The sequence below is a fragment of the Leishmania donovani genome, chromosome 35, assembly GCF_000227135.1.
Source record: "Leishmania donovani BPK282A1 complete genome, chromosome 35".
NCBI classification, from domain to species: domain Eukaryota; phylum Euglenozoa; class Kinetoplastea; order Trypanosomatida; family Trypanosomatidae; genus Leishmania; species Leishmania donovani.
In genome coordinates this window covers 1,299,318-1,307,975 of record NC_018262.1, presented here as the reverse complement: position 1 = coordinate 1,307,975, position 8,658 = coordinate 1,299,318, and the positions used below count along the sequence as shown (strand labels likewise).

Below are 8,658 nucleotides of genomic sequence, written 5' to 3'. Positions count from 1 at the left end.
ACCCCCCCCCCTCCATCCCCCGCACAAACTCTCACTACACTTTTATCTCCCTTTCACCATTTCCGCGGAGGCGCTTCTTCACACGAACGCTGGTAAAAACACCCATCCTCTCGTTGGAGGCAGGTCGCCCCTCCCCGCTGCGGCTCTATTCTCTCAACTCTTTTTGGTTGATTGCTCGACTGCGGCGGTTTTCCTCCGTCATCATTAATGAGGCCGTGGTTTCTGCGCGGTAGGGTAATTCACGGCTTCGGCCGTGGCGGCACGCAGCTCGGGTACCCCACAGCGAACTTGGAGCTCAGCGAGGCGGCCATCGACTTCCTGAAGCCTTACGATAACCTTGTGCTCTGGGGATGGGGCTGTGTGGAGGCGGCGGAGCCCAACACCTGGGAGGCGCGCGCTGAGGATGCGTCTCCTGCGCCGCTTGGACCTTTTCCGTTTGTGATGTCTATCGGCAACAACCCACAGTTCAAGAACGTAGACGTCAGTGCGGAGGTGCACTTCCTGCACAAGTTTGACGGTGACTTCTACGAGCGTGTCGTACGGATCATCACGCTCGAGCGGATCCGCTCGCAGTCCGCCTTCACAACGCTGGAGGAGCTCATCAAGACAATCGACGGCGATGTGGTGTTTGCCGAGGAGCACTTGAAGATGCCTGAGTGGGCACCGTACGGGCAACATGAAATGGTGAACCCTTCCTGTGTGCCGGCGCAGCTGCACGGCGCAGCCGAGGTTCCATCCTTCGGCTTTCTTGAGCTTTAGCGTGAGAACGACAGAAAACAGAGCCTACAGTGGAAGGAAACGCTTGAGCGAGACGGCAACTTCTCTCTTGGACGTAGCGCAAGTCTTTTGCACCTGTTCTGTCCATCTGGTGTTTGTCTCTCGTACTTTCTCTTCGTACCATGCCTTATTCTTCTCTTGTGCGTGGAGTTGCGCCTCGAGCATCATCACGCGACCCCCTCTCACCCTCCCCCCCACATGTTAAGTTTTTTTTTTATTGTTTGCACAGGCCAGTGGCTCATCTCGTACTTAAGGCGTTTGCCTCTCTGAACGACTTTCTTCTCTCGTGCGGAAGAGAGGCACGGTGGCGGAAGAGAGCTGGGACAGCTTTCCTGCAAGTTACCGTGCGCGGCGGTATGTGTGTTGCCATTTGCTCTTCCGGAAAGAATTTGCCCCGCAGATTTGTGGCGGGAGAAGGGGAGAGAAGACTACACCGAAAGTAGTGTCCGCTCTCTCTTAGTGGTGGTAAGGATGCTAGGTGTCTTCTCACTGGATGCTCTCTCCCACCTTCCCCTCACCGCCTCTCGCGCTTTCTCTCGCCTTTGTCTCCTCATTGGTGTGTGTATGGGTTTGCTGTCGTACGAAGACGTGGCCCTGCAACTCCAAGCGAGGACGACGCAGCACACCTCAACGCGCTTTTCACGGCTAATACACATCGAGAACAGGATCGGCCGGTCCCTCTTTTTTGTTTCTTTTTGTTTTCTGTGTTTCCTTCCACTACGCATGCGCGTGCGTGTGCCCCCGTGAGTGTGCCGGCGCGCGAGAGGATCGCGAGGACTGCGGCGCTTCCTTGGACGACAGCACCAGCGCCTGAGCAACAAAGCGCACGCAGTGGCGATGTTTCGCTCGTGGGGAGAGCTGACGAGCTGTGCTAGTGAGGTGTTCGACCTCTTCGCTGAGCCTTTGCCAGCTGCTTCTGGCGTGAATGGCGCCGCGCCATCGCAGGATGTCGCTACCACTGCAGACGTCGGCCTGAGCCGAGTGGGGCTAGAATGCGCCTTCTACGTCTTGTTTGGCCGCTACCCCACTCCGTCGCTGATTGCAGACTGCTTTAAAACGCTATCGCCGTCAGCGTCACCTGCGCACCGCGCCTCTTCTGCACCGCCGCAGCAGCCAGCTCGTGACGCGCATGGAAACACAGTTGCACATTTGAAATCGAGCTCTTCTTTCGCTCACTCTGACAGCGGGCGGTCGTCTCGCTCAGGCGTCAATGGGTTTATGACGCGCTCCGCCTATCTGCGCTTCGTCACGCTGTGCGCCGAAGAGGAGGGAGACGGGTTTGTCACGGAGCAGCCGCAAGGGGATGCGGCTGCTAGTGTTACCGCCACTGCATCGTGTGTGGACGGTAGGAAAGTGGCGCAGCTGCAGTGGTGGCGGCAGTTTCAAAGTGTCGCGGGCCCCAAAGGCTTCATTGCTGCTGACGACCTTCTTGGCATTCACTTCCAGGGCCCATTCGCGGATGTGCAAGAGGTGCTTGCGGTCCATTCCCCGATGTGTACAAGTGACTTTTCGACTGCATCTCCGCGGAATACGCCCGGTTCGCGGCAGGCACCTCTTGTGCAGCACATCTTCTGGATTCTGGACCGCGATCACGACGGCAGCGTGCGCTTCGAGGACGTGCAACCATACTTGCAGGAGCGCTGAGCGAGAGGAAGATAGCACAGGCAAGCGGTGTACACGGGGCTAAGAGGGAAGGCAAAACGACGCGTGAGGGGCGCTGTGTGACGTCCACTACCTGCCTTTCTCGCCTCGTCTGTGCTGCTTCTGTTACGCACGTGCTCGCTGCTATCGCACGCCAGAGGTGGCGGTGGAGAATGCTTGTGTGGGGGAAGAAAACGAGCGACGAGCGCCATACACGCGTAGTCAGGGACTGCTTGAAGCACTGCGCTACGCTTGGGGTGAAGTGCTCAATTCTGCAAGTGTGGGCACAAACTGACGACGGGCGACGTGCGCCCTGGGGCAATGTGCATGGAAAGAGGGAGAAGAGCTGCGGAACGCCTTTTTGTGTGTGACGCGTGCACTCCTGGTGACGCTTCGGCGAAATCGACTGAAATGGGCGGCTGAATTTGCAGCGCGTGTGCCGCGTTACGCGACTTCAATGGAGTCGATGCGACACGTGTGTGGCGGACTGGGCTGGGGGCCCTCCATCTGGTATCACATCCACCTATTTCTTCTTGATTGAGAGTCGGACTCTTCTTGCTGTGACCCCCCCCCTCTTTCTCTCCTTGTGTCTGCATCTCTCTTTCATGCTTACTAGCGGGCTGTCACATACCTGCAAGGCGTCGACGCAGAGAGGAAGAAGGCCAAAACACCGCGAACTCAAGAGTATCGGCCGATCTCGCCCCCCCCCCCCTCGATGCCGGCCAAGGAGACGCAGGTGTACTGGCACGACCTTCCTGCGCCACGGCCACCGTGGCGCAATGCGGAGGAGTTGAAGCAGTGCGTGCTTGAAAGCAAACGGATTGCCGCGCAGATGGCGCGGCAGCAGTGGCGCAGCGTGTGCGGTGCCGTCCCAGCGCTTCAAAGCTCGATTCCTCGAGCCCTACCATCGCGTGCGGAGCAGGTTAGCCGCGCCGAGCGTCTGCGCGACCGTGCGACGCGGCACATTGAGCGCCCAGTGCTCTTCCGCCGCGTCGTGCCGGAACCGCACGCCACACCGCTGCAGGTGGTGAACCTCATCATGGAACACCTGCGGCAACGCCCGGTGCTGACCGCAGAGGCGGCGGAGGTGGCAGAGCGTGTGACGCTGCATTTCAAAATGCTGACCCAGTCATCGCAGCATCGGCGAGAGGGCGGGGCGTCGCGCCCTCGGTGCAATCGTGGCGGTGCGGGGCCTCGTGGTGGCGGCACGGCAACGGAGTCTGTCCTGTCTCAGGTGCAAGAGCAGGACGACACGCGCTTGGGGTTGACGTCTTCACAGGCGACAATCGGCGGCACGGCTGGGTCTCTCTCCATGGCGCTCCAAGACTCCCTCCTGCTGGACACCGTGGCCGAGTTTTGTGCTGCTCGCGAGCTGGTGTTTCGGCGGCTCTCGCGGGCAGATCTTCGAGATATGCGGCACCGCGTGTCGTCAGTGGAGGCCGTACCGTACCGTCGCGTGGTGGTGCTTGCCGATCGCCACGACCCGATCTTTGCAGTGCTGTTCGGGGTGTCGCGCCAAGTGACGCCGGAGCCGTTTGTGGTGTCCGCGTTGCAGCTGGACGGTAAGACGCCAGAGTCCATAGCGCGCTACCGCAAGACGGAAGCTCCTGTCACACAGGTGTTCTGCATGGCCCCGGCACCGGTGCCGTGGCGCCGCATCACTACGAATATTTCGGTCTCGACACTGCGAGACGAGTTTGTCGTGGCGGTGATTGAGCGTGACGAGGATGAGGAGACGGCTGGTGCGGATAAGAACGGGGATCAAGTCTTGACTCACCGCAGCGGAGCGAAGCGCGGCCGCACCGCGGTTACAAGCGCGGCCGCGCGGCCGCGGAAGATGCAACGGCAGCGACTGGTGGATCTGCTAGGAGGCGACGAGGAAGAGGAGGGTGAAATGGGCCTTGTTTCTGATGCAGGCGAAGACGGCGATGCCGAGGCGGCCATCATCTTGAACCCAGCAGCCACCCCAACAGTGGTGTCTTCTTCCGCTACGGAGAGGGTGCCGCTCGAGCGCCGATGGCTCGGTAGTGCCCCGCTGTTTTCCGGCACGACCCAACTTGCTGAGACAGCCCCCGGTGAGGTGGCGGTGGAGCTGGCGGGCCCCACTCGTGGGGCATATGATCCGCTACTGAATCTGCCGCGCTCGGAGGGGGCGGCACGGAGGCGCGGGTCGCTGCAGCGCGCGTGGTACCGCCGTCTGCTCCCCAAAGGCGCTGACGATTTCATGGCGCGCATGCACACCTATCAGGCGAACGAGTAGCGAAGATGGCGGTGACGCACACAACCGCCGTCACAGATCGCGCGACGGCGACCAGAGAGGAGGCGCTGGGCCAGAGGAAGTGAAGCCGTCGCGCACTCAAACGGCACTGCTGATGCCAACGATGTGGCCGCAAATGCGACGTCTTCATGGTGTTCTCCTCCTACCCTTGTTTCCTGCTGCGTCGCTCCTCTTGGGCTGCGCGTGTGCCAGGGCCAAGAGCTAAGTCTCAAGTGGTGCGCCCCTTGCGAACTCACACCACGCACCGAAAACAAAGAGCTAGCCGACATTGGGGGCAAGGCGGAGAAAACAACCACCAGCAACAACGAAAGAAAGAGAGGCGCTGAAAGAGGAGTTGAGCGGATTTTGGGGGTATGGAAGGATAGAGGAAGAGAAGGCGGGGTCTCTGCATCGTGAAGTGCGCCGCGCTTGCGTGCCTCCTTCAGCCTTCCTCCCTCCTTCTCTCCCGCAGCACAGTGCGCGGCTGCAAGGCTTTTCTTTTTGTTAACGCGCTGCGCCGCCGAAAAGATGGTGACCTTCCTCGGGCGTCACATGGTGCATGACGACTGGACTGGGTGGAAGAAGCGGGCGCGATTTGCCAGATGGAGAGCCTTCTGCTGCCTTTCCATGTCTGAATCTTCTCTCTTCGCCCATTTCTCTATGCGCTCTTTTTGTGTGTGTGTGTGCGGGGGGGGGAGGGGTTCCTCCCTCTTCCACGTTACGGTCTTCTGAATCACAGTGGGCGGGGCGGAAGGAGGCGGTGGCCTCACTGATCGACGGGCTGAAAAGGGTAACACACTAGCCGACAAGTGCAGCAGCACCCTTGCCAGTACAGAGCCCTTCTTCACGCGTTTTTTTTATCCGGCTTCTGTTGTTTCGTAGTCCTCGCACTAACGTTGGCGTTCGCCACACAATCGGACCCTAGTTGTTCACTTAGACACATACACACACGCACAGGTACCATTCAAAGTAATCCAATATGCTGCCATGTCGGGTGAGGGCTCTCCTGTTCCGTTTGACGCTGTCGGCGGCCACAAGTCGTCCATCTTCTATGGCGAAACGGCCCACGGCGGCCGCGGCACACTACGGAAGAAGACCACGGCGTGGGAGATAATGTACTATCTCGCTATGGAGCTCGCCAAGGAGGACGCGCTTGCGCAACAGCCGAGAACGACGCACCTTCGTGGCGACGAAGCGCGCGCCAAGTTTGTCCGCGCTGCGGGCAAGATGGCCGCGTTTGCCTCGACTCTTTTCTCCATTCGCTTCCCTGAGAAGTATATGGCCAAGTCGGCAGCGCTGAAGCCGTACATGGAGAACACAGACAAGTGGGTCATCGTGGAAGCCGGCGCACCGGCCCGCAGCGCTGTTCTTGCACCGCTCTTCAACGAGCTCTTCGATGGCGCCGAGCAGCTGAAGGGCTTCGATGACAGGTATGACACGGGAATCTGGGGCCTTGGCCTTGTCGACGAGACGTCGGGCATGCAGAGGCCGTGCATCATGGACGTCAAGATCGGCTTTATCCGGCACTCACCGCTCACACCAGAGGACAAGGTGACGCGGATCGTAAATAAGGATCAAAAAGCGCTGGTGCGGGACACGGCGTTGCGCATCTGCGGCTGCCGACGGTACATTCACGCCGCTGCGGGCACAGAAGGCGCGAGGGCGAGTTTGACGTGCGAGCGCTTTGGCAAAGATATCGGGTACGCCATGACCCACGTGCGGGAGCTCAGCACCTGCCTCAAGATGTTCCTGTCGATTGGCGCGCCACTCGCGGAGACAAACGAAGACGGGCAGCTCGCCTTCCACACCGAGGAGATGGGCGCCGCCACCAGCACAGAAAGGACGCGCATGAAGCAGCGCATACGTCACGTACGCGCTGAAATCAAATCGCTGCTGGACTTCTTTGAAGGTACGCCAGACGGCGCCTTCATGCTGCAGCGCATGGCCTTTGTTTCGGCAAGCGTGCTCCTCCTGTATGACGCGGTCGCCTCGCCGGCGACAGCGAGGCTATGCCTCATCGACTTTGCCCGATCTACGTGGCGCAAGTTTAACTTTGATGAGTCCACCATAGGATTTATCCAGGGCCTCAAAAATCTGGACGCCTACCTTTCGTTTTAGCGACATGCCCCCCTTCACTCTGTCTTTCCTCTCACGGTGTTTTTTTTTCCTGCTCGCATTTGCTCGATTCGATAGCTGTTCGAAACTCTTAGCGTGTCATCGCTTGCAGAAAGAGAGAGAGAGGGAGCAACTAAGCCGAGTTTCTCTTCTTCTCCCACAGGCACGCCTCCCGGCACTCACAGCCTTCGTTTCTCTTCCCCTTTCTTCGTGTTGCGTGCTTAGCATGCCCGCTTGTCGTTTCTTCACCTTCTTCGCTATGTTGTGTGTATTATCATGTTTTCTTTGCTTTTGGTTCTGTGCTTTTGACCCGTATCGCTCGTGTGTTCTCCTCTCCCCTTGTTTGCGTGTGCGCGCGTGCTCGCCTCATGTTTGCCCCTGTTCCTGTGATGCTCTTTCTTTCTCTCTGTGGTGCTCCGTTGCTCCTGTGGACACACCCAGAAGCTATCGTCGTCTTTGTGTTGCTAAGTACGCAAGCTGCGGGAAGGCACGCGACCATGGTTTTAGGCGGGAGCAAGCAACGAAAAGGCGGAGGGGAGCTTCTGAAGGGACCAGTGTTTTTTTTTTTTGCTTTTGTTGCTGCGCCGTTTTCTCTGTGTATGTGCATGCCTTCACTCCTTGCTCCGACACGGCCCGCCACGCTGGCACTCTCGTTTTGTTCGGGTGCTGGACGACGAAAGCGACGACGAAGAAAACAAAACGACCTCATTCTTGCTTTTGCGGCGCTGTGTGCGCTTTTGACGTCTTGTAGGTTTTGTTGAGTGTGTGTCTGTACGCATGTGGGGATGCCATGCCTGTAACGCAAATCGGAACGGAAGAGCAGCGAGAGGAAAACCTACGAATTGTATGCCGCGACTGTAAAACGCGTCCCTCGTTGTGTCGCGCGCGCCCGCTGCGCTTAAACGCGGTTTTCTTTCTTAAACACCTCCGTCTCATCGCCATAGATGGTGCGCGCTGTCTTTGCGAATGCCTTGCCTTGTGGTCTCTCGCTCCTTTTAACCCTCCTCAAACCCTCGCATTTGTCTCGTCGCCCCTCAATCAGTGCCCATCTCTCGCTGCTCGATCTTTGCGAGTGGCTACGCTGGGAATGGGAGGGCGTGTAGTAAGCCGGCATTGCACAAGGCGCACTGGAACGCTCTGCACATATACATGCATATATGTGCATGTGTATACATACATATATGTATACGTGTATATATGTACATGTATACATATAATGGTTCGGCAGGGTAGTTCTCTGCTTTTTTCTTCGGTGCTCGTTTAGTACGCGCTTCGCTCTCATTTGCCCTCTGTCTGTGTGTGTGTGTGTGCTCAAGGATGGGAGGGGGCACTGGAAGGAGATGGCTGTGGCGGGAATGACTTGTCAGGGAGGAAGGCGATCTTGAAGGTAGGAGTGTATGGATGGCACGAATTTGTAAGGCGCGGGAATCCCTATCGGGCTGTCTAGCGCCTCCCCGTCCTCCTCTTCCCTTTTTGTTCTCTTTCTTTTCTCCCTGTAACTCGGTGACGATGACGCGGTTCACGTTTGGCGCACATGCATACACGAACACGCGCGCGAAAGAAGATTGCGGTGGCCATACATCAAGCGTCGCGGACTAGGACGCTGATGCGGAAGCTCGCTTTCTGACTTTGTCCTGGAACTCCTCGACGACTTTCTCTCGCTTCTTCCTCTCTGCTGCCGTTTCTTCCGTCTGTATGTACGTGTGTGTGTGGGTGGGTGCACTCACACGTATGACTCTCTTCAGGTTACGAGGGGGTGTGCCCCATGCAGAACACGTACGCGCTCGCACATACAGGAAGAAACAACACTCACCACGCGGACAAGTTTAAATTCACAGAAACGCACACACTGGCTGGCCGACGAAAAA

At 58.3% G+C, this 8,658-nt stretch overlaps 3 protein-coding genes across 3 annotated transcripts; all 3 read left to right on the top strand.

The window, feature by feature from the left end:
* Positions 1-207: 207 nt before the first annotated feature.
* LDBPK_353210 (riboflavin kinase/fmn adenylyltransferase-like protein) lies at positions 208-759 on the top strand (the record flags this gene model as incomplete). The annotated part of the gene is made up of 1 exon (XM_003864852.1): positions 208-759. One exon carries the CDS (start codon positions 208-210, stop codon positions 757-759), a length of 552 nt encoding a protein of 183 aa, XP_003864900.1.
* Positions 760-3,133: 2,374 nt separating this feature from the next.
* On the top strand, positions 3,134-4,678 carry LDBPK_353200 (hypothetical protein, conserved; the record flags this gene model as incomplete). Its single annotated transcript, XM_003864851.1, has 1 exon — positions 3,134-4,678. The coding sequence occupies one exon, from the start codon at positions 3,134-3,136 to the stop codon at positions 4,676-4,678; it is 1,545 nt and encodes a 514-aa protein (XP_003864899.1).
* Positions 4,679-5,662: 984 nt separating this feature from the next.
* LDBPK_353190 (hypothetical protein, conserved) lies at positions 5,663-6,793 on the top strand (the record flags this gene model as incomplete). The annotated part of the gene is made up of 1 exon (XM_003864850.1): positions 5,663-6,793. The coding sequence occupies one exon, from the start codon at positions 5,663-5,665 to the stop codon at positions 6,791-6,793; it is 1,131 nt and encodes a 376-aa protein (XP_003864898.1).
* Positions 6,794-8,658: the final 1,865 nt, after the last annotated feature.